This window comes from Gopherus flavomarginatus, chromosome 13, assembly GCF_025201925.1.
Source record: "Gopherus flavomarginatus isolate rGopFla2 chromosome 13, rGopFla2.mat.asm, whole genome shotgun sequence".
Taxonomy (NCBI): domain Eukaryota; kingdom Metazoa; phylum Chordata; order Testudines; family Testudinidae; genus Gopherus; species Gopherus flavomarginatus.
Window position 1 is genome coordinate 27,712,786 of NC_066629.1, and position 23,679 is coordinate 27,736,464.

Sequence of the window (23,679 nt, forward strand, 5' to 3'; positions counted from 1 at the left end):
CTCTGGATCCTAGCTAGCAGGTGAGACGTCTCCACTGAAGAGAGGTTTTTCTCTACCCTCTTTAGGAGTCAATGGTTCCTTCACAGTTGCCGCTGCCCCTGCACTTCCCTCTGACAGGATGTGGTGCTACTATGAATTTGTGAGGTACACCTGGGAGCTGAATCCCCACCTCCCAAGTCCTCTGCAAAGTGAAACGGTTCTGCATTCCTCACAAATGGCCCAGCTTTATCTTGCGGGGCCATTTAGGGGAAAGTTAAACCCCAAGTCCCCTGTAGGAGCTGCATTAACAAAGCTCTGTAACAAGCAAGTCCCAGGCTGGGCAAATGTTCCTACAAACAGCTCGTGTCCTTGATTGTCTCATTCACTGAGCTAAAAGCTCAGGTGTTTATGGTTGGCTGAGTGCCTTCCCCTGCCCAGGCTGCTCTGGTACTTTTCAATCTCGCCATGACGGCCTACCTATCACCTTCTGCTGGGGCTAGGAACAGCAGTGTTACCAATCCCCCAGGAGGAGTGGCCTGCAGGACTAAGTAGGAAGAGAACCCACATTGAGAAGGAACAAAGTTGCTTTTTAAAGCAACAGTTAGTACCAGAACTGAAGCACAATGTGCAGGCCTTGGTCACTGGGATTCAGGAGGATGAGGGCGTTCTTACGTAGTAGGGAAAACCTCCTTGAACAGAAATGGGACAGAAGCAAAAACAGCCTTGAGTGATTTTTTTTTGGCTTGAGAACCACTGCTGTGTCCATGATCTAATTTCACCCCCCCCACAACCCAGTGCCCCCATCACCTTCACCAGATATATTACAAGGGATACATCCATCACAACAAATGCCAGATCACCAATGATCCATAAAGTGCTTCCATCAGATCAACCACTGCTAAGCACCCGTGACTTGCAGCCTGGCTCCTTCGCCCACAACCAAAGCAGGGGGCTTAAAAACCCACAAACCCCCTCAGGGTTGGGTTTGCAATGACCCAGGGGCTTTCAGCACTAGCATTAAAAATATAAAAATATGTATATATTGTACAGGCAAGAAGCATTCAGTATTGGTACACTCACATACAGCACAGCCTGCTACGTACACACGCTGCCCTCTGCTCGAGCACAACATCCCTGGCCCTTTGCTGTTATAAACAAGGAAAATTAAGTTCAACCATGTGTTTCAAACACACTAATGATGCTGATGGTGAGGCTGCTGCTGACCCCTGAAATAACAAGCTATTTCATGTGGTGGGCTGGGGCACTGCCTTCCCCCGCTGCAGCCAGAGGCAGATATTCCAGGAGGAGCTAATGGCCTCGGATGGTTAAGTCCAGCACGGGGAAGGGGTTTTCCCCTCCTGACCAGGTGCCGTGTGAGGCAATCCTGCCTTGTGCAGCACACCTTCCATGCAGGGGCTACTGCAGAGGCAGCTCTGGCTGGCTTGGGGCCTTCCCAAGCAGGCTGGGTAGCAGTCTGGTTTCGTGGCTTACACACCTTCCTTGGCTGCTGGTCCTGTCCCAGGGCTGGGTGCCCCCCTGCCGCAGCAGAGGTTGCTGGTTCTCCCATGGTGCTGCAGAGCGAGGCCCGTTGAAAGCGGCTGTGTGCAGTGCTTGGCAGGAGAATTGGGAGCCAGAGCGGGTTAGGCCCTTCCCGTGATTTGCAGCCCAGGCAGAGATGAGGGGAATGGATGGCTTACCCTGCCCCCACCTTTCTCTACAGTCTTTGCACAGGAGGGCAGAGGGCTCTGCCCCAATCCACTTCCCAGGGCCAAAGAGATTGAAAAGTGCAGGAACAGTGCAGCCCTCCCCCATCCCTTCCCTGACCCCAGCAGGGGCTGCCAGAGCTTCCCCCTTAGCAACACTTCTCCTGGGGAGCGCAGGGAAGCAGCCATTCCCTAGGAGCTGCAGGATGGGGTGGAGACTTATCCCTATGTGGACTGGTCTAAGCTGCAAGGCCTGGAGCAGAGCCCCCCTTGCAGCCTGAGGCGCCCAGACATCACACCACCAGCCCGCAGCGAGCGGTGTGTCTCCAGCTCAGGCATGGACAGCTGGCCTGCAGAGAATGCTCCTTGGCCCACCTAGGCAGACCCTGGCACTCATGGCTGGGACGGTGTCCTGCTCCCTGTACGATAGCATGGGATTGTGGTGGCTGCACACAGTGCTTAATTTGTGCCAGGGCTTGTGGGGGGCTCGGCTGTTCAGAGCCCTGGCACCTCTGGGTTTGTCGTGTCCGTTCTGAAAGTTAAAAAAATTGCTTGAGCCTCGGCACCTCTTTCATTGCCAATTAAGCACTGGCTGCACACCACAGCCTTCAACCCCCCTGTGAGGAGGGGGCTGGCCCAAGTGGGCCCCCAGAGCCGGGTCAGTGAGGAGCAGAAGAGATGCAGGAGCCAGTTGGGGGAAGATCTGTTCTCTCTGCTCCCGCTTCACCACGGCCAAGGGCCCTTGAGATGCATGTAGGCATCCTGCGGAGATGAGATGAGGGCGGGTGGGGTGAGGAGAAGGGGCTGCAGCAGACAGGACAGCGACATGTGCACACACTGCACTGGACGGCATGGACCCTCCTGAATCCACTGTGTGTCTGTCACAGCGATGCCTGGTGGGGGAAAGGGGAGCTGGGGTGTTAGGCTGACTCGCTGCTAGAGGCCAGGCTCACTGCAGCTCCTGGGCTCTCGCTGAGAGGCCCAGTCCCGCCTGACATGGGAGCGAAGGTGCTATTGGTACGCCTTTCCAGTTCAGAGATCTGAAAGGGGCACTTCCCAGGAGAGGAGGCCCAAAGTACGACCCGCCGGCGTTGTAAATTAGTGGCCGCCTGGGGAGGAATATCCCCTGGATTTTAAATGGCTATTTTAGAATCTACCATTGTTCACAATGTTTGAAAACCCAAACCATTGAGATGTAATGACCATGGTTTATGTAGGCCCTACACAAAAACAATGTTTTGGGCTCCCTCTGCTGGCTTTGCAGCAGCAGCGGCTAACAAGCAATGCTCAGACCTGGGCTGATTCCTCCACGGACTCCGAGGGTGTGTCTACACTCCGTTGTAAACTTGGGTCTGTGGGGCCTGGGCTGTGCACTTGGGGTTTCCACGCTGTGCTGTAAACCTGGGCTGACAGCTGCTGCAGCCGGTTCTCCCAGCCGTGCTCCCAGGTCCATGCTGCACGACACAGACTGTCTGAGTCGGGCCTGAGGCTCTGAGCTGTGTCCACACTGCAACATGACAGGGCTTGGACCTGAGCCTCCGTAGGGTTCAGACTCACCCCCAGCAGGGTCCTGAGTGCTTGCTGACCTGAGTCAGATGGGTTTGTGTGTGGACGGAAGTGGGGCTTGGGCTCAAACCTGAGTCAGAGCCCGGGCGTAGAGTGTGGCATAGGTGTACCCTGGAGCACAAGGGCTGTGGTTTGGGGAGGCTGTATCCCGAACAGGGAGAGGGAGCAAGTCCACGTTGGCCAGAGACCAAAGGGGTTTGATTCCCAGGCTGTCCAGGGCTGCTGCACGCAGAGGGGAGTTAAACAGCGAGCAAGCGTCAATGTACCCCACGGTGACCGTATAAACCTGCTGACAGGCCCAGCGTCCTGGCCTGCTGCCGAGTCTCACCCGTTGCTCCAGCGCCCGCTCCCAGGGCAGAGCCAACGGCTCCAGGCAGTGTTGGCTGAGCCACTGGAGGGGGCAGGGGAAGAACAGACCCGGCTCTGGCCTGGGGCAATGGCTGGTGCTGTTTCCAGCCCCAGCCAAGCTCTGTGGGCAGAGGAGCCTGTGCCGATGAGCTCAGCTCACGCTCTCCCTCCCAGCCTCCCCCCGCCGGCTGCTCCCTCGCGCCAGCAGAGTGGGCGTCACTTGAGCAAGGATATGTCGTCGGCGAAGTCGTCATGGTCCCGCCGCAGGCAGCGGAAGCAGCGCCACTGGAAGACCATGAGGCACAGCGGCAGCATGAAGAGGGCGCAGATGGCCGCCATGATGTAGGCGATGGTCATCAGGGTGGACTCATCCGTCTGCGGGACGTTGTAGCCGCAGTCCTCCATGTTGGGGTGCAGGTAGGGCCCCTCCACCGCCGCCGTCCGGAACTCGTCGTGCACTGCGGACGGGACCCCCAGCTCAGTGCACCAGCGATGGGGGGCTGGTGTGGGGGCCATGGGTACACTGCTCAGCAGAGGGCAGCGCTGGCCCTTTCAGCTGCCCTGGTTGCCAGGAGGCAGACCAGGGCTACCCTGTATGCACAGGCCTGACCGTTCAGAGACAGCGTCGGAGTGGCATGAGTGGTCCCCCGCCAGCCCCTCAGCTTGGCCCTGGCCTGGTGGGGCCCCAGAGCCGCTGTATGAAGGATGAGGGCAGCTGTGGGCCAGGCTGAAGAGCTCCATGGGATGCACCGACTGTGAGCAACTATCATTCTTGTCCCCTGCCCCCTCTAACCACATGGACCCACCGCTCAGCTGGGCTGATGCGTCTGCCCCACTGGGACCAGCATCACCCCCGTCCTTCCTGCAACCAGGAGAGGGGAAGCTGGGTGACTCGGGGGGGCTGCTGTCTCCCCCTCTCCTGCAGCCATCCCGCTGCTTCCAGGACACTAGAATGAGCCAGGACCTCGGCCCTGTGGAGACTCTACCACCTGCCCCGAATGCTGTGCCAGCCCCTGGCTCTCCCCCTGCACCGCATGCCCCTCCCCTCACCATGGCAGGTGCTGACGGCAAAGCCGATACGCTTGCGGGCACGGTCGAAGACCACGTAGAAGCCTTCCATGATGACGGCGCCCATGACGGTGCCTGTGGAGGACTGGGAGATGGCGAACTTGTAGCAGTCGTCCTGGGACGTGGCCACGTCCTCAACGGGGCGCAGGTATTGCTGGAAGGAGACCAGGGGATGGGGGTTATCGGAGCCCCCAGGGGCAGGGAGCAGAGAGCTCCAGCCTACAGCTGCGTTCTGAGGAGCAGCCACCTCCTTGTAGCCCCAGCTCACTGGCCCGGGACTTGTTCCTGGGCCTGTGGCTTTACCACTCTGAGTCCAGGGCAGCCCCCTTCACTCGACAGGAAGGGGTGGGAGAAGTGCGCACATGCAGGGCTGGTGTGGAGAGGGGCCCACCTGAGCTGGATTTCAAACTGCCCCCCAAACTGTGCTCCCAAGTTCTGGCTCAGCCCGTTACGGAGAGAGGGGCCAGCTCTGAGTTGGGAGCCCCCCGCCTCCCAAATAAAATCCATGGTGTTTGATGCTGGCCCATGTCCAAGGGCTGCTGCTCCTGTGAGCACCCACCCCTGGCCTCGCTCGCCCGCCTGCCCCGCCGGGGACCCACCTGGGGTAAGATGGTGATCCGGAAGGACTGGTTCGTTGCCTCGCCCATCAGATAGAGCGATATGACTGGGAAGATGTGCCAGGGGGTGGTTCCGACTTGCCAGCAAACCAGCTGCTCCCCGAGCCAGAAGCCATCCGGGAACTTCTCCGTCTGCCCCCGGGGGAAGGAGAGAGACCGTGAGACTGTGTTGGTGCTGGGTGTCAGTGGGGGAACCCTTCCCTCCAGGGCGGAGCTGATGATGGGTGTGAGGTGTTGTCATGCTAGAGACTCTTTTAGCTGAGACACGAAAGGAAGGCCCTGCCAGTCTGTGCTCTGTGCAGGTGTCATGGTGCTCTCCCCAAGGGCAGGGCTGCGTGCCCACAGCCTCCGAGCCGCGGGTCAGCTCACATTGTAAGCGCCCCACCTTCCGAAGTTTCCTTGCACTTTCAAACAGAAACAGCATTCTTCACTTCCTGTCCTAGCCAGCTGCCACCTTTTACCCCAGAGGGGGCTGCCTTTCAGTGGTGGGTGAAGTGACCCCTACATACAGTCTGCTAAGCACTCTGTTAGAGCCGGGTCACAGTGGCTTGGTCTCTGGGGCCCTCGGCGTTCACCAGGGACCCGGCTGGGGACGGGAGGGGCTAGGGTTTCTCAGAGAGCGATACTGACCGAAGACACCATTTTGATGGATTTCACTGCAGCCTCAAACACCTTCTTTGGCAACCGGAGGTTGGTGGTCCCGCTGTCCACGATGCTCTTGTCGTAATTATACTGTGGGGGCGACATGGCGAATGAGGCACCAGCCCCTGCTTCTCTCCTTCTCTGTGGGCCCCCCAAGGCAGAACCCATCCTGCTCCCCACTTAGCTGCGCCAGACAGGAGGCTGCCAACAGACTTAAACAACTGTCCCCGAGGGAGGCTGGGTCAAAGCCCTGGGCTTGGGCTGATTCCAGCTGAGTAGGTCGCCTCCCACTGCCAAGCCACCTGCTCTCTCCCAGCACCACTGACAGTCCCAGCAGAACTTCGCTGGCTATGTGGAGCCAGCCAAAGGCAGATGGGGAGGCCAATTACGGTGCGTCTGGCTGCAGAGCTCAGCGGGCAGCTCCCCGGCAGTCCCTGGGCACAGGAATTTGTCACACGTACTAATCCAGGGCCAGGCGTGTGTGCTGGCTGTGGGACTGGCGCATGCACCTGGAGAAGCATTTATCTCCATGCTCCAGAGGAGGAACGGGCCTGCACACAACCAACTCGCCGTTCACTGTCCGCGTCACGCTGCTCTGAGTGAGGGGCCCCTGCGCTGCCTCCAACCTCCCCTCCTCTCCTGGGCACAACGGCCTCAGTGTGTAGGGCCAGGGGGTGCCCCCATACGCCCCACAGGTCTGCAGGGAGACAGACCCATGTGATGTGCGAGCTCTAAGCCCAGCCTCCCTGGCCTCCATTCCTGCTGTGCTGATACATTGGCCTTGTCAGTGCCATGGAAGGGCTGAGAGTCGGGGTGTGCCAGGGGCTGGGGGAACAGTCCCCGCTATTTCTCTCTCTGCGCCTCCCACAGGCGTGTGGCCCTCGCTCGTGCAGCCACAGACACGTGGCCTCCCACCCCCGTCACCTCCTTGCAGTCCATCTTCAGGTCCTGCCCATTGATCTCCATCTTGACGATGATGACTTCGTAGTACCACTCCTTGCGGATGGGCGTGTACCAGATGCTGCCAACGTGGAGGGAGTGGTCCACGCCCCCAATGATCTGCAGCAGGGAGAGAGGGGTGAGCCACCGTCAGCCCCAGGAGCCGGGCACAACCTCAGGGGCTTGTGGAAACGGAAATGGGGAACCAGCAAGAACGCTGACTCTCTGCCTCGCAACCCCCTGGCATTGCTGTGGCCGGCACCTGGCACCCCCCGAGCCCAGGGTCCCAGTGCCGAGTTGAGCCTGTGCACTCACCATGCTGCCCCCGACCGACGCCAGGGCCTCGGACTCGTTGGGAGAGAAGCCGGCCCCGCAGAGCTGCAGGGAGAAGATGTTGGGCACCCGGGTCTGCTTCACCAGCGAGTTGAAGAAGGGCTCCAGGGTGTCGTCAGGCTGATGGGGGAGACAGAACCACAGAGCTGTGAGCAGCCGTGAGAGACAGGGCGGCCTGGGAGCGCTCCTCCGGAACCCTGCAGAGGCCTGGCTCCATTCCCCTGCACTTGCTACAGAGAGACCTGGTGTAGGGCTCCAGGTGGCTGACACGTTTCTGAAAGCCAGAGCTAGCTCCCCCAGGAACTGTGTGGGGGTGACAGCATAGCTAAGAGGAGAGGGGATTTGCCCACTCCAGCAAGGCTTGCCACAGGCAGGGCAAGCAGCAGCTGGGAATTTAGGTCTGGCTGATGGCAGCCTGGAAATATCAACGGGCTGGGATAGCTTCCTCCCCCGTCTCTAGAGCAGTGAGTCCTGGGTCATTGATACAGCCAGGCCTAGGGAGTAGGACACATGGTTCTGGTCCCAGTGCTGCTACAGCCTCGGGGAAAACTTCTGTCTCGCTCTGTGCCTCAGTTTCCCCTTATATAAGATGGAGGCAGCACTATGTGGCTGCCTTGTGGGAGAGCTGGAGAAAGGCGGGGTGTTCTTGCTCTCCTCTTTGCAGGGCTGGTTTTGGAGTGCATTGATAAAGCCATTGGAGAGCAATGATAGAGCCAGTGGCCGAGGGGCCAGGCTTGGGGGGCAGTGATGGAGCCAGTGGCCGAAGGGCTGGGTTTGGGGGGCAGTGACGGAGCCAGCGGCCAAGGGGCTGGGTTTGGGGGGCAGTGACGGAGCTGGTGGTCAGGGGGACGGGTTTGGGGTGACAGAGCCGGTGGCCGAGGGGCCGGGTTTGGGGGGCAGTGACAGAGCCGGTGGCCAAGGGGCCGGGTTTGGGGGGCAGTGACAGAGCCAGTGGCTGAGGGCCTGGGTATGGGGGGCAGTGACGTAGCCAGTGGCCGAGGGGCTGTGTTTGGGGTGCAGTGACGGAGCTGGTGGCCGAGGGGCCAGGTTTGGGGTTCAGTGACGGAGCTAGTGGCCGAGGGGCCAGGTTTGCGGTGCAGTGACGGAGCTGGTGGCCGAGGGGCCGGGTTTGGGGGGCAGTGATGGAGCCGGTGGCCGAGAGGCTGGGTATGGGTTTGGGGTGCAGTGACAGAGCTGGTGGCTGAGGGGCTGGGTCTGAGGGGCAGTGACGGAGCCAGTGGCCGAGGGGCTGCGTATGGGTTTGCGGTGCAGTGACAGAGCCGGTGGCCGAGGGGCCGGGTTTGGGGGGCAGTGACGGAGCCGGTGGCCGAGGGGCCAGGTTTGGGGGGCAGTGACGGAGCCGGTGGCCGAGGGGCCAGGTCTGGGGTTCAGTGACAGAGCCGGTGGCCGAGGGGCCAGGTCTGGGCTTCAGTGACGGAGCCGGTGGCCGAGGGGCCAGGTTTGGGGTTCAGTGACGGAGCTGGTGGCCGAGAGGCCAGGTTTGGGGGGCAGTGATGGAGCCGGTGGCCGAGGGGCTGCGTATGGGGGGCGGTGACGGACCTGGTGGCCGAGGGGCTGGGTATGGGTTTGGGGTGCAGTGACAGAGCTGGTGGCCGAGGGGCTGGGTTTGGGGGGCAGTGATGGAGCCGGTGGCCGAGGGGCTGCGTATGGGTTTGCGGTGCAGTGACGGAGCCGGTGGCCGAGGGGCCAGGTCTGGGGTTCAGTGACGGAGCTGGTGGCCGAGGGCCCAGGTTTGGGGTTCAGTGACGGAGCTGGTGGCCGAGGGCCAGGTTTGGGGGGCAGTGATGGAGCCGGTGGCCGAGGGGCTGCGTATGGGTTTGCGGTGCAGTGACGGAGCCGGTGGCCGAGGGGCCAGGTCTGGGGTTCAGTGACAGAGCCAGTGGCCGAGGGGCCAGGTCTGGGGTTCAGTGACGGAGCTGGTGGCCGAGGGCCCAGGTTTGGGGTTCAGTGATGGAGCTGGTGGCCGAGGGCCAGGTTTGGGGGGCAGTGATGGAGCCGGTGGCCGAGGGGCTGCATATGGGTTTGCGGTGCAGTGACGGAGCCAGTGGCCGAGGGGCTGGGTATGGGGGGCAGTGACGGAGCTGGTGGCCGAGGGGCCAGGTTTGGGGGGCAGTGACGAAGCCGGTGGCTGAGGGGCTGGGTATGGGTTTGGGGTGCAGTGACAGAGCTGGTGGCCGAGGGGCTGGGTTTGGGGGGCAGTGATGGAGCCAGTGGCCGAGGGGCTGCGTATGGGTTTGCGGTGCAGTGACGGAGCCAGTGGCCGAGGGGCTGGGTATGGGTTTGTGGTGCAGTGACGGAGCCGGTGGCCGAGGGGCCAGGTCTGGGGGGCAGTGACGGAGCTGGTGGCCGAGGGGCCAGGTTTGGGGGGCAGTGACGAAGCCGGTGGCCGAGGGGCTGGGTATGGGTTTGGGGGGCAGTGACGGAGCTGGTGGCCGAGGGGCCAGGTTTGGGGGGCAGTGACGGAGCCGGTGGCTGTGGGGCAGAGTTTGAGGTGCTGGATGTGCACCCGTACACAGCAGCTGCCTGGCCCCACCTAGGCCTTGTGGTCCAGGTCGGCGGTGCCGCGCTCACCCGGGCGATTTCGGCATAGGCCAGCCCCAGAATCCCTTCCCAGTTTGACCCGTTGATGAAGAATTTGTCGGACTCTGTGATGGCAGCGATGTTGGCGCGGACGGTGACGTTCGGGCCGTGGGGGATGGTGACCAGGTCCATCCCCAGTTCCCCTTCCCATTTGCCCTGGGTGTATGGCACGTAGACCCCTTTCCGCAAGTCCCGGTAGGTGCTGGACCTGCAACGAACGCCAAAGACAGGAGCAAGCCGTCAGGCTAGTTCTACCAGAGCACAGGAGGAGCTGGGGAAAGGCTGGGAGTGTGGGGGGTGGGCAGGTGCCTGGGGGAGAGATGGTCAGTGAACCCCTGGGATTGTGGAGCTGACAATCGGTGATGGTGCAAATCTCCATGTGTGTCTGTGAGTGGAGGGATTGTGAACTCACATGTATGAATGTGTGTGCAAGCAGACATACATATGGGCTACACGCTGGTGAAACTGGCCTGCATGTTGGTGTGTTTGTGAATCTGCGACCCTCAAGGTGTGTGGAGTTGTGTGTACGAGCAGGTACCAGGACCCCCCTCCCCATACACACACACACAGGGCCCCAGCCCACCTGCATCTCTACAGTTGGCCTATGACCCCCTCTCCCCCTCCCCGGGACACCAGAGGTGCCCAGGCTAGACTGAACTGCAGCATCCCCATAGGGCCCCTCTGCTGCTGGCCTCACCCCGAAGGGAACCCCCCAGGAGCTCCAAAAGGTCCTTCGTGTGGACCCTGGACAGGTACCGGATTGCAGTTGTCAGTGTGCACAGGGCACTCTGAGCCGTGGGGCTGATTCTAGGGCATGGGGGTGGGGGGCCCAGACACTTGAGCCAGTGCCATGGGAGAACAATGGTCCCAGCCAAGGGGAGGGCGATGAACAAGCCCAGACATTGTGCCCAGTGGCCCAGAGGCCGGGCAGTGTTGTATTGTGCGAGGGGAGTGGGGGGGCTCCTCTGCCCCTCTCAGCACAGAAAAGGGCCATTGAGTCCCACCCCAGCGCAGACACTGCCATCACGGAGGCTGAGCAGCACCTGGCCGTGTCGGCCCTGAGCCTGGGCCAGTGCCGTATCTGGCACCGCCAGCCTTGGGATTCGAGGGCCAGAGCAGGGCCCCCGGCACGTACAGTGTGCTGGAGTGGGCCACTCTGCGTCCAGCTGCCAGGGAGAGGCCTGCACAGGCCCCCTCCGGTTCCCCACCAGGCCGGCAGCTGCCTGGGGCATCCCAGCAATGGAGCACGCAGGAGCCAGCCATGCAGCCGGCCTGGGGAGCAATTCCTGGGCCTGGCAGAGGCCCCCAGACGCTCTCCCAGAGGCAGTCTCAAGGATGGCACCCCACCTCCAGGGCGTCTGCGTTGCTTCAGACTGCAGTAGAGGGGTGCATCAGGAGCGAGAGGGGCACTGAGTGACACGGCTGTATGCGCTCAGAGCCAGCTCTAGGAAGGCTGGTGGCCAACCCACTTTGCACCCACCCCCTGGGCTCTGCTCCCCCTCTGCAAGGTGAGGACAGACACGTCCCTTGGGCCGCCCTCTGCCTGGTCCAGCTAGAGCACTGGCTGGCTGAGCCGGGACGCTGTCACGAGGAGCCTGGGCAGTGCCCAGTGCCGGGGTCCTGCTGCCAGCTGGGACCCTGAGGTTCTGCACATAACGACACCGATGGACTGCGGTGGTGGGTGGAGGGGAGGAGCAGCGGCAGGCGGAGAAGGAGGTCTGACGACAGAGAACAGCAATGAACACAGTGTTCCAGGCAGAAGGCCAGACTCCTGCCAGTCAGCCGGCTGTAAATCCGGAGTGGCTCTGCTGCAAGTGGATGGGCTTACTTCTCGTTTACGTGGCATCCCTGGGCATTGGTGCCTGGTGCATGCAGGCCAGTGACCCCTCAGGTTGGCCTCGGAGCTGGAGCTCGCTCTGTCCGTGCTGTGTGGAGTGATGGTTCATCTCATTGCTCCATGAGCGGGCCCAGGGACTAAATCTGGCCATTGCTGCCAGCACCTGCCCCAGCCTCATGCGCCGGCTCCTTTCCTGCCCATAATTCCTCTCCTTGGAGGGGAACCGCCAGGGCTCTGCGAGTGCTAGTGGGGGGCCACGGGGCAGCCTCTCCTCACGCAGCTCCTGGGGCTGAGCACAGAACCGCCTCCCTGCCCCACTGGGATCCATGCCAGAGTGAGCCGGCCCCCCGGGAGCCCCCTGGGCCCCAGGCTGTGAAAGGTGGCCTCTCCAAAGTGGGATAACCAGCTGACCTGAGCAGCGGGCGCAGGGAGGGAGCGTTCCTGGGGGCTGTGGTCTGAGGGCGATGGCTGCTGTCAGCTCAGGGTGTGATTCTGTGGGGAGTGGCTTCCGCAGGCTGCCAGGCCAGGAGCCTGGAGCGGCAGATGGGGGCGTGGGGAGGGGGCACAGGTTGGGGGCGGAGAGGGGTACTGCACTCTCTGCTTAGGCTGCTGTGGCTATGACCTCCCTTCACAGCAGCATTGCTCAGGGAATGCAGCCCCCTCAGCATCTAGCTACACCCAGGGCTTGGGCCCCAGCAGGGAGCCCCCCAGCGCTGCCACAGCTGGGGCTGCTGGCTCAGAGCAGGGCCCCCTCCCCAAGAGGGGAAAGAGCAAAGTGGAGGTCCCATAGGAGTGGCTTTCCGGGGCCAGAGCGGTGGGTGCCCCATGGCTGAGCCACCAGGCGGGGTGACTGGGCTTCCTCAGTGCAGCGCTGCGCTCTGCCTCGCCCGCCCCTAGCACCCCGGCCATACTCACAGCTGTCGCTGGTAGTACCTCCGCAGGAAGGCGTGCGGCGCTGCCCCCACAGCAAAGTTACTGCTCCCCGTGTCCACCAGAATGTTCAGCTGGGGAAGGAGAGGGGGAGCCACGTTACTTAGGAGCAGGAGACGTCAACGCTAGCACCACCCCGCCACAGCCTGGCACAACTGGGCACCCAGCCCCTGCCATGGCCTGGCACAACTGGGCACCCAGCCCCCCCTGCCTGGCTATACAGGGCACCCAGCCCCCTCCACGGTTTGGCACAACCGGGCACCCAGCCTCCTCCTCCCACCTGGCACAATGGGACATCCAGCCCCCCCTGCCTGGCTCTGCGAGGCACCCAGCCCCCACCCCTGCCTGGCACAGTGGGGCAGCCAGCCCCTGCCATGGCCTGGCCTCTGGTGTGCTCTGGGCTATTAACGCCTTAGCTTTTAATGTTTGCATTTATCCACAGGGCTGGGAGAGCGGCAGTGCCCCTCAGCTCCAAAGCCAGCAGGGAATGGCCCTTGCTGTCATTATTCCCAGGGAAGCCTCAGACTTCAGCTCTCCAGCCTCACTCGCTCTGCCCGCGGCTGCTTGCGATCAGCGTCTGCAAGCGAGGGGGGAAGGGGGGGTTCTGTGGTTGCTGCAGCAGGACACCCGACTCCCGCCACCTTGTAGGAACCAGCCCACTCAGCAGCATGGCTGGGCACTGCAGAGGTATCCGCTTCCCTGCGGGGAAGGGTGGAAGAGCCAGGGCTGCACCAGGGGCTCCGCATTACTCTGGCAGGACACCCTGGTGTAGCCAAGCTCCGGGGGCTGGCTGACTGGATCAGACCAGGGGTCATCCAGCTCAGGCTTCTCTGCCAATGGCCAGCCCTGGCAGCTGCACAGGGAATTCCCCCTTGAGGACTGTTGTGGGAATCCAGGCCCCCCGGGCAGGGTCCCTCTCTGGGAATCGCCTCCAGCCAGCCCCACCTTGTAACTCCTGCCCAGGCCCCCTTCGGGGCATTGGGTCCAGTGCGGATGTGGAAGGAAGAGTCCAGCCCAGTGAACCAGTGTCCCCATGCCCAGCAGCACCAAGTATTGGCTCAGCTTGACCCCAGGTACCAGGCAGGGGGGTAGATAGGCATTCAGAGGCACGAGAGCAAAGGCCGAGCAAACCCCTTCAGTCACCCAAATGAGGAGGGTTTTCCCTGAATGCTCCCCAGTTCCACACTCCCAGGTGAGCAACAGCAGAACAGAGGGAAGGAGACCAGCTCCAGGCCCTGGTACCAGGTGTGACATATCCTGCTCAGACTGCTTCCCATCAATTTGCACAAAGGGATCTGGCTGCTGCCCCTAAACTCCAGGCAGACCCTGGCCCCTTTGCAGGCTCAGCAGGGGGAGATGCTCTGTTCCACTGGGTATCATTCTACTCCAGAGCCTCTGCTAGGCTGATCTGCCAAGACTGCCTTGTCTCACAGCCCCCAGAGGGGCTTGTGCTCTTAATCTGCAGAGCCAGAGGGCTAATGCACTTGTGCTAGTCAGAAATTCACTCCAGCTGCAGAGGGAAGAGTTGTCCCAATGAAGCTCTGACACCAGTGTCTATGCACTGCACCTCTCCTGAGCAGGCTTTTCCTATTGCACCACTGCCTCAGTGCGCTGCTAGCTCAATACCATGTGATGCACCTGTCATAAACAGATAGCTAAGGGTTAATGTCTCTTTCACCTGAAGCACCTGACCAGAGGACCAATCAGGAAACCGGATTTTTTCAACTTTGGGTGGAGGGAATTGAGTGTCTCAGTCTTTGTCTGATTCACTCTGTTTGGATTCACAGAGCTTGTGTCTGTGTATCTCTCCAGGAGCACCTGGAGGGGGGAAGGGAAAAAGGATTATTTCCCTTTGTTGTGAGACTCAAGGGATTTGGGTCTTGGGGTCCCCAGGAAAGGTTTTTCAGGGGGACCAGAGTGCCCCAAAACACTCTAATTTTTTGGGTGGTGGCAGCAGGTACCAGGTCCAAGCTGGTAACTAAGCTTGGAGGTTTTCATGCTAACCCCCATATTTTGGACGCTAAGGTCCAAATCTGGGACTAAGGTTATTACATGGTGGCAGCGGTGGGATATAGACAGAATCCAGAAGCCAGTAGAAATATTGTATTTTTCTTTTCTCTGCTAAGGGCTTTTTAGCAGAGAGAAGCAGTTGGTTTTAAAAGGGAACCAGAGAGAAATTTTTTTTTTTCTGCTCTCTCTGGCAGTTTGTGGCTTGCATGTTAAGCAGAAGTCGTTAAGGACTATTAACAGTCTTTTGTCACACAATAGCACTCCCATTGAGAGTCATACCAGCACTATATGAATGCAAATAAAGTGGTTTTTCAGGTTTACTTGACATTGAAGATTAGCTAGAGAGAGAAAAGGAAAAAAGCACTGTTGCTAGGCAGACTTCAGGAGGCAACAGAGAACCTGCAGTTCAGAAGATAAACACCGGAGGGCACCCCAACACAAGAAAACAGGAACCATGACTTCTAAGGCAAAAATTGAGGCCGAAGTACAAATCAAAGAAGCTGAACACAGGCGAGAGATGGAAAAACACAAACAGCAACTGGAAATAAAACAAAAAGAGATGGAGATGAAAGAAAGAGAAGAACAGATCAAAGAGGCAGCCTACCAAAAAGAACAGGCAGCCTACCAAAGAGAACAAGCAGCCCAAGAGGCAGCACACAAAAGAAAACTAGAAGAAGAAGAGGTGGCCCACCGCCGAGAAATGGAAAAGCACCAAAAAGAAATGGAAAAACAACAAAAAGAAATGGAAAAACAACAAAAAGAGAATGAAGAGAAGAAAAAACAAAGAAAACATGAACTGGAGTTGGCAAAAGCTGGGCTGCATGTGCCAGCCAACCCTAACAACCCGGCGCCAAATATTGCTCCACAGCACAGGAAATTTCCCACCTACAAGGCAGGTGATGACACCGAGGCCTTCTTGGAAAATTTTGAAAGAGCCTGTCTTGGGTACAGCATTCCCGAAGACCAGTACATGGTAGAATTGAGGTCACAGCTCAGTGGACCTTTAGCAGAGGTGGCAGCTGAAATGCCTAAGCACCAAATGAATGACTATAAACTTTTTCTAACCAAGGCCAGATACAGGATGGGAATAACCCCAGATCATGCCCGTCGGCGCTTCAGAACCCAAAAGTGGAAACCAGAGGTGTCATTTCCCAAACACGCCTACTACATTGCAAAAAACTATGAGGCCTGGCTAACAGGAAACAACATTCAAACCTTGGAAGAACTGAACCTCCTCATACAAATGGAGCAGTTCTTGGATGGTGTTCCTGAAGACATCACACGGTACATACAAGATGGAAACCCCAAGAATATCGCTGAGGCGGGGAAGATTGGAGCCAAATGGATGGAACTGGCAAAAAGCAAGAAAGCTACTGTCAAGGGGAACGATTACCCCAGGGGGCACACAGACCATAAACCCTACAACCGAGGACAGCCAAAGACCCCACATACCACCCAAGTAAAGCCACAGATACCCTACCCTTCAACCTCACCAGTCTCCAGTAACTCACCTTGGCCCAGTGACCCATCAGATGGAAGATGCTTTAAGTGTAATGAACTGGGACATATCAAGGCCAACTGTCCCAAGAACACCATGCGAGTGCAATTCATTACACCACCCTCACACCAAAGATCCCCAGGCCCGGATGCCTCTCAAATACCCTTGGAGCGAAGGGAAAATTTGAGAGTGGGCGGAAAGAAGGTTACTGCGTGAAGAGACACGGGGGCACAAGTGTCAGCTATCCACCAATCCTTCGTTGACCCCAAATTCATCAACCCAAAGGCCAAAGTTACAATTTACCCCTTCATGTCACAAGCTGTAGACTTGCCTACAGCTCAACTGCCTGTCCAGTACAAAGGCTGGTCAGGAATGTGGACTTTTGCAGTCTATGACAATTATCCTATCCCCATGCTACTGGGGGAAGACTTGGCCAACCAGGTGAGGCGGGCCAAGAGAGTGGGAATGGTTACACGTAGCCAAACCAGGCAAGCTTCCAGACCCATTCCTGTTCCTGAGCCGTCCACAGAGGCCCCGTCTGTGTTACCAGAGACCCAGACAGAGGTAGTGAACCCGGATTCCATGCCTACCACTGAAATAGCCACAGCACCTCCAGTCCCAGGCCCGGAACTGGAACAGCAACCAGCACCAGCAAGTGCAACCCCATCTTCAAACTCAACGCCAGAGGGCGCCAGCGAGCCAAAACTGGCAGAAGCGACAGACAGCCATACCCAAAAGGCTCAGCCAGAGCCTGAAATACCCTCAGGTGCACCAGCGGAGAGCGGTTCACCAGCAACGGAAACAACCCCATCACCTACATCACTTCCAGAGGGACCAAGCCCAAGTCCACAGTCTGAGGAAAAACTGGTGACCCCAGCCTCAAGGGAACAGTTCCAGACTGAGCAGGAAGCGGATGACAGCCTTCAGAAAGCTTGGGCGGCGGCACGGAGCACCCCACCGCCTCTCAGCTCTTCTAATCGATCCCGGTTTGTTATAGACCAAGGACTTTTATACAAGGAAATTCTTTCTGGTGGACACCGGGAAGAATGGCAGCCGCAAAAACAGTTGGTGGTTCCAACTAAGTACCGGGAGAAGCTCTTAAGCTTAGCCCATGATCATCCCAGTGGCCATGCTGGGGTGAACAGAACCAAGGACCGGTTGGGGAAGTCCTTCCACTGGGAGGGGATGGGCAAGGACGTTGCCAAGTATGTCCGGTCTTGTGAGGTATGCCAAAGAGTGGGTAAGCCTCAAGACCAGGTCAAGGCCCCTCTCCAGCCACTCCCCATAATTGAGGTCCCATTTCAGCGAGTAGCTGTGGATATTCTGGGCCCTTTCCCAAAAAAGACGCCCAGAGGAAAGCAGTACGTACTGACTTTAGTGGACTTTGCTACCCGATGGCCAGAAGCAGTCGCTCTAGGCAACACCAGGGCTAACACTGTGTGCCTGGCCCTAACAAACATCTTTGCCAGGGTAGGTTGGCCCTCTGACATCCTTACAGATTCAGGGTCTAATTTCCTGGCAGGGACCATGGAAAACCTGTGGGAAACTCATGGGGTGAATCACTTGGTTGCCACCCCATATCACCATCAAACCAATGGCCTGGTGGAAAGGTTCAATGGAACTTTGGGGGCCATGATACGAAAATTCATCAACGAATTCTCCAATAATTGGGACCTAGTGTTGCAGCAGTTGCTGTTTGCCTACAGGGCTGTACCACATCCCAGTTTAGGGTTTTCACCATTTGAACTTGTGTATGGTCACGAGGTTAAGGGGCCATTACAGTTGGTGAAGCAGCAATGGGAGGGGTTTACGCCTTCTCCAGGAACTAACATTCTGGACTTTGTAAGCAACCTACAAAGCACCCTCCGACACTCTTTAGCCCTTGCTAGAGAGAATCTAAAGGATGCTCAGGAAGAGCAAAAGGCCTGGTATGACAGACATGCCAGAGAACGTTCCTTCAAGGTAGGAGACCAGGTTATGGTCTTGAAGGCGCAACAGGCCCATAAGATGGAAGCATCATGGGAAGGGCCATTCACGGTCCAAGAGCGCCTGGGAGCTGTAAACTACCTCATAGCATTTCCCAATTCCTCACTAAAGCCTAAAGTGTACCATGTTAATTCTCTCAAGCCTTTCTATTCCAGAGACTTACAGGTTTGTCAGTTTACAGTCCAGGGAGAGGATGCTGAGTGGCCTGACGGTGTCTACTACGACGGGAAAAAAGACGGTGGCGTGGAAGAGGTGAACCTCTCAACCACCCTGGAACGTCTGCAGCGGCAACAAATCAAGGAGCTGTGCACTAGCTTCGCCCCATTGTTCTCAGCCACCCCAGGACGGACTGAACGGGCATACCACTCCATTGATACAGGTAATGCTCACCCAATCAGAACCCCACCCTACCGAGTGTCTCCTCATGCCCAAGCTGCTATAGAACGGGAGATCCAGAACATGCTACAGATGGGTATAATCCGCTCATCTACCAGTGCATGGGCATCTCCAGTGGTTCTGGTACCCAAACCAGATGGGGAAATACGCTTTTGCGTGGACTACCGTAAGCTAAATGCTGTAACTCGTCCGGACAACTATCCAATGCCACGTACCGATGAGCTATTGGAAAAGTTGGGACGTGCCCAGTTCATCTCTACAATAGACTTAACCAAGGGGTACTGGCAAGTACCGCTAGATGAACCTGCCAAGGAGAGGTCAGCATTCGTCACCCATGCGGGGGTGTATGAATTCAATGTCCTTCCTTTCGGCCTTCGAAATGCACCCGCCACCTTCCAGAGGCTGGTAGATGGTCTACTAGCTGGACTGGGAGAATTTGCAGTTGCCTACCTCGATGATGTGGCCATTTTTTCAGACTCCTGGCCCGAACACCTACTACACCTGGAAAAGGTCTTTGAGCGCATCAGGCAGGCAGGACTAACTGTTAAGGCCAAAAAGTGTCAAATAGGCCAAAACAGAGTGACTTACCTGGGGCACCAGGTGGGTCGAGGAACCATAAACCCCCTACAGGCCAAGGTGGATGCTATCCAAAAGTGGCCTGTCCCACGGTCCAAGAAGCAGGTCCAATCCTTCTTAGGCTTGGCCGGATACTACAGGCGATTTGTACCCCACTACAGCCAAATCGCTGCCCCACTGACCGACCTGACCAAAAAGACCCAGCCAAATGCAGTTAAGTGGACTGATGAGTGTCAAAAGGCCTTTACCCAACTTAAGGCAACGCTCATGTCTGACCCTGTGCTCAGGGCCCCGGACTTTGACAAGCCATTCCTAGTAACCACAGATGCATCTGAGCGTGGTATAGGAGCAGTGCTCATGCAGGAAGCAACAGATCACAACTTCCATCCTGTCGTGTTTCTCAGCAAGAAACTGTCTGAGAGGGAAAGTCACTGGTCAGTCAGTGAAAAGGAATGCTATGCCATTGTGTACGCCCTGGAAAAGCTACGCCCATATGTTTGGGGACGGCGGTTCCAACTACAAACTGACCATGCTGCACTAAAGTGGCTTCATACTGCCAAGGGGAACAACAAGAAACTTCTTCGTTGGAGTTTAGCTCTCCAAGATTTTGATTTTGAAATTCAACACATCACAGGAGCTTCTAATAAAGTTGCTGATGCACTCTCCCGTGAGAGTTTCCCAGAATTCAGTAGTTAAAAAGTGTTCTTAAAATGTAAAAGTCTGTTAGTTATATACTTAGGAGTATATGTAAAGGTGTATGTGTTGTATTAATCTGTTTATTTTCAAGTTCTAAAAGGAAATCGCCGCCAGTGAGCTTCCCCACTGTCTGCAATTTGGGGGGCGTGTCATAAACAGATAGCTAAGGGTTAATGTCTCTTTCACCTGAAGCACCTGACCAGAGGACCAATCAGGAAACCGGATTTTTTCAACTTTGGGTGGAGGGAATTGAGTGTCTCAGTCTTTGTCTGCCTGCCTGCTTGCTCTGAGCTTTGGAGAAGTAGTTCTACTTTTTAGTCTTCTGTTTCTAAGTGTAAGGACAAAGAGATCAGATAGTAAGTTCTATGGTTTCTTTTCTTTGGTATTTGCATGAATATAAGTGCTGGAGTGCTTTAATTTGTATTCTTTTGGAATAAGGCTGTTTATTCAATATTCTTTTAAGCAATTGGCCCTGTGTTGTATCATCTTAATACAGAGAGAACATTTGTACTTATTTTTCTTTCTTTTTATATAAAGCTTTCTTTTAAGACCTGTTGGAGTTTTTCTTTACTTCAGGGAAATTGAGTCTGTACTCACCAGGGAATTGGTGGGAGGAAGAAATCAGGGGAGATCTGTGTGTGTTGAAGTGGCTAGCCTGATTTTGCATTCCCTCTGGGTGAAGAGGAAAGTACTTTTTGTTTCCAGGATTGGGAACAGAGAGGGAGATTCACTCTGTTTGGATTCACAGAGCTTGTGTCTGTGTATCTCTCCAGGAGCACCTGGAGGGGGGAAGGGAAAAAGGATTATTTCCCTTTGTTGTGAGACTCAAGGGATTTGGGTCTTGGGGTCCCCAGGAAAGGTTTTTCAGGGGGACCAGAGTGCCCCAAAACACTCTAATTTTTTGGGTGGTGGCAGCAGGTACCAGGTCCAAGCTGGTAACTAAGCTTGGAGGTTTTCATGCTAACCCCCATATTTTGGACGCTAAGGTCCAAATCTGGGACTAAGGTTATTACAGCACCACTGCCTTAGTGCGCTGCTAGCTCAATGCCGTGTGACACACCACTGCCTCAGCGCGCTGCTAGCTCAATGCCGTGCGACGCATCACTGCTCAGCGCACTGCTAGCTCAATACCATGCGATGCACCACTGCCTTAGTGCGCTGCTAGCTCAATGCCGTGTGACGCACCACTGCCTCAGTGCGCTGCTAACTCAATACCATGCGATGCACCACTGCCTTAGTGCGCTGCTAGCTCAATGCCGTGCGATGCACCACTGCCTTAGTGCGCTGCTAGCTCAATACCGTGCAATGCACCACTGCCTTAGCGCACTGCTAGCTCAATATCATGTGATGCACCACTGCCTTAGCGTGCTGCTAGCTCAATGCCGTGCAACGCACCACTGCCTTAGCATGCTGCTAGCTCAATACCATGCGATGCACCACTGCCTTAGCACGCTGCTAGCTCAATACCGTGCGATGCACCACTGCCTCAGTGCGCTGCTAGCTCTGCCGTGCAACGCACCACTGCCATAGCGCGCTGCTAGCTCAATGCCGTGCGACACACCACTGCCTTAGCGCGCTGCTAGCTCAATGCCGTGCGACGCACCACTGCCTCAGCGCACTGCTAGCTCAATGCCGTGCGATGCACCACTGCCTCAGCGCACTGCTAGCTCAATACAGTGTGATGCACCACTGCCTCAGCGCACTGCTAGCTCAATACCGTGTGATGCACCACTGCCTTAGTGCACTGCTAGCTCAATGCCGTGCGATGCACCACTGCCTTAGCGCGCTGCTAGCTCAATACCATGTGATGCACCACTGCCTTAGTGTGCTGCTAGCTCAATGCCGTGCAACGCACCACTGCCTTAGCGCGCTGCTAGCTCAATACCATGCGATGCACCACTGCCTCAGTGCGCTGCTAGCTCAATGCCATGTGACGCACCACTGCCTTAGCGCGCTGCTAGCTCAATACCATGTGATGCACCACTGCCTTAGCGCGCTGCTAGCTCAATACCGTGTGATGCACCACTGCCTTAGCGCGCTGCTAGCTCAATGCCGCGTGACAAACCACTGCCTCAGAGCGCTGCTAGCTCTATGCTGTGCAACGCACCACTGCCTCAGCACGCTGCTAGCTCTTTGCCGTGCAACGCACCGCTGCCTCAGCGGCTGCTAGCTCAAGGCCGTGCGACGCGCACTGCCTCAGCGCAGCACCGTGTACTGCTACTGCAGTGTCAGGCTGTCTCAGTGCAGTGTTGTTTCACGGTTAGGTTAATTGCTTGCTTGGCTCATTGATGAATTCTTTGTGAGCTATTGTTTGGGTGAGGAAGGGCCTCTGCTTGGAACAGTCACAGAGCAGTGAGATGTTTCTCCTTTGCCTGATGCTCCTGCATTGACCCCTCCTCCTTGCAGAACTAAATCCATTCCATGTCAGTGACCTCTCATACAAGCCTGTGCTCTGCTCCCTGAGGGGTCCCTGTTAACATGCTCTGTGATACCATGACAGCAGCCCTGCCGCAGCGTCCTCACAGCTCCCAAAACACGTCCTCAGCCTAACCTGGGCAAACACACCTGGCTCCAGCATCAACTTCCCCCAGGCATCCGAGGCACAAAAGAACCTCTCCTCCCCGACCCGCCTTCTGCCCCTGAAATCCTGGGGAGCGGGGGCAGAGAGCAGCCCCCTCTGCTCAGGTGGGACCCACGGCAAGTGCCAGCAACCTGCCGGGTCTGCTTGTGAGCAGCGAGACCCACCCAGAGGGAATTAACGCCTCACTCATTTTCACTCCCTGCAAAGTACTGGGGCTTTAACATGTCATTAGTGAATGGGAGTGGGAGGGGGCATCGGCCTTCCCCTACACCAGGTCTCCTCTGCCCCTCCGTCTGGCCTGTAGGCCCCTGCTAGCCAGGCCATAGGCCTCACACAGCTCTGCCTATGTCCTGCAATCCTGCTCTGCAGCCCCACGCGCCCCTCATTATCTCCTTTAGAAACTGCCTGTTGTGCCACAACTGTGTCCTAAATGGGTGTTGCTCAGCGGGGTGGCTAAAAGCAGGGAGGGGGGCACTGCTGACACCACCCAGCGACGTGTTTCACAGGGTGGAGCTGTACTGCAGCCGAATGCTCCCTCCAGACGAGTCCCCCTCGGGTGTGCGTAAGTGGAAGGTTTAAGAGCACCCAGAGATACCGTCAGCAACTGGATCACAACTGATATAGCAACACCTGCGCTCAGGAACCCCATCTTCACTAGGCAACCCGGCGTCTGCAGCCACTGCCTCTAAGCTCCTCTGCATGGCTTCCAGTGCCTTTCCGTTTGATCGTTAATTAAAGGCCATCTGTGTTAGGCAACTGGTTTTTGCTTGTCCCTTGGGTGATCACTTAAGAGAGATTTCATTGGACCAATACCCCGCTAAACAGGCAACATACAGCAGCAGGGAGAGAGGACCGGCCAAGCAAGGCAAATGGTTCACATCCTAAGACCTTACCCCATCTGCACAAGAGCAGTGACTGAGGCGGGGCCCCGGGGAGCACATGGGTAAAATCTGCAGAATAGCTGGGACCTGTGTCCTGGTAACAGGGTATTGCCTTTGGACAGCCCAGGCACTGTCAGACAGGCTGGGACCGGGCTTACACAGTCATTCACATCTGGGCCAAGTGTGCACGAAATGGCACCCAACCTGCATGGCAGCATTTCATGTGGCATAAACGAAAGCACGAGGTGCAGGGCAGGAGGATCAGGCCTCTGCTAACTCGGGTTTTGGGGTTTAAGGGGGATGGCACCTCTCTCCGAGACTCCACTCAGGCATTGCTCTGGTCTGGGACGTGGGAGCCAGCAGTGCCTAGCCAGGTGTATCGCGGAGGCCCCTCCACTCCGGAATTCACCCACAGTGCCCTTGGTCCAACGAAGCCCCTGTCTATGGAACTCCCGGTTCCCTGCAGACGCATCTCTGCTCCTGAGGGCGAGA

At 57.5% G+C, this 23,679-nt stretch overlaps 1 protein-coding gene and 1 long non-coding RNA gene across 2 annotated transcripts in view; one reads left to right on the forward strand and one right to left on the reverse strand.

Moving 5' to 3' along the window:
- Window positions 1-1,896: 1,896 nt before the first annotated feature.
- BACE1 (beta-secretase 1) overlaps window positions 1,897-23,679 on the reverse strand; it is a 29,902-nt gene continuing 8,119 nt past the window's right edge. Inside the window, exons 2-9 of the mRNA XM_050921899.1 lie at window positions 12,549-12,637; window positions 9,788-10,004; window positions 7,178-7,315; window positions 6,848-6,982; window positions 5,912-6,013; window positions 5,264-5,413; window positions 4,647-4,818; window positions 1,897-4,054 (exon numbers count right to left, since the gene is read on the reverse strand). Of these exons, the coding sequence (XP_050777856.1) occupies window positions 3,813-4,054; window positions 4,647-4,818; window positions 5,264-5,413; window positions 5,912-6,013; window positions 6,848-6,982; window positions 7,178-7,315; window positions 9,788-10,004; window positions 12,549-12,637 (1,245 nt within the window). The 3' untranslated portion in view covers window positions 1,897-3,812. The remainder of the gene's footprint in view (window positions 4,055-4,646; window positions 4,819-5,263; window positions 5,414-5,911; window positions 6,014-6,847; window positions 6,983-7,177; window positions 7,316-9,787; window positions 10,005-12,548; window positions 12,638-23,679) is intronic.
- LOC127033754 (uncharacterized) lies at window positions 8,133-9,775 on the forward strand. The gene is made up of 8 exons (XR_007769200.1): window positions 8,133-8,202; window positions 8,243-8,408; window positions 8,535-8,946; window positions 8,986-9,071; window positions 9,112-9,151; window positions 9,191-9,276; window positions 9,317-9,442; window positions 9,535-9,775. It is a non-coding gene; the product is annotated as an uncharacterized LOC127033754 (long non-coding RNA).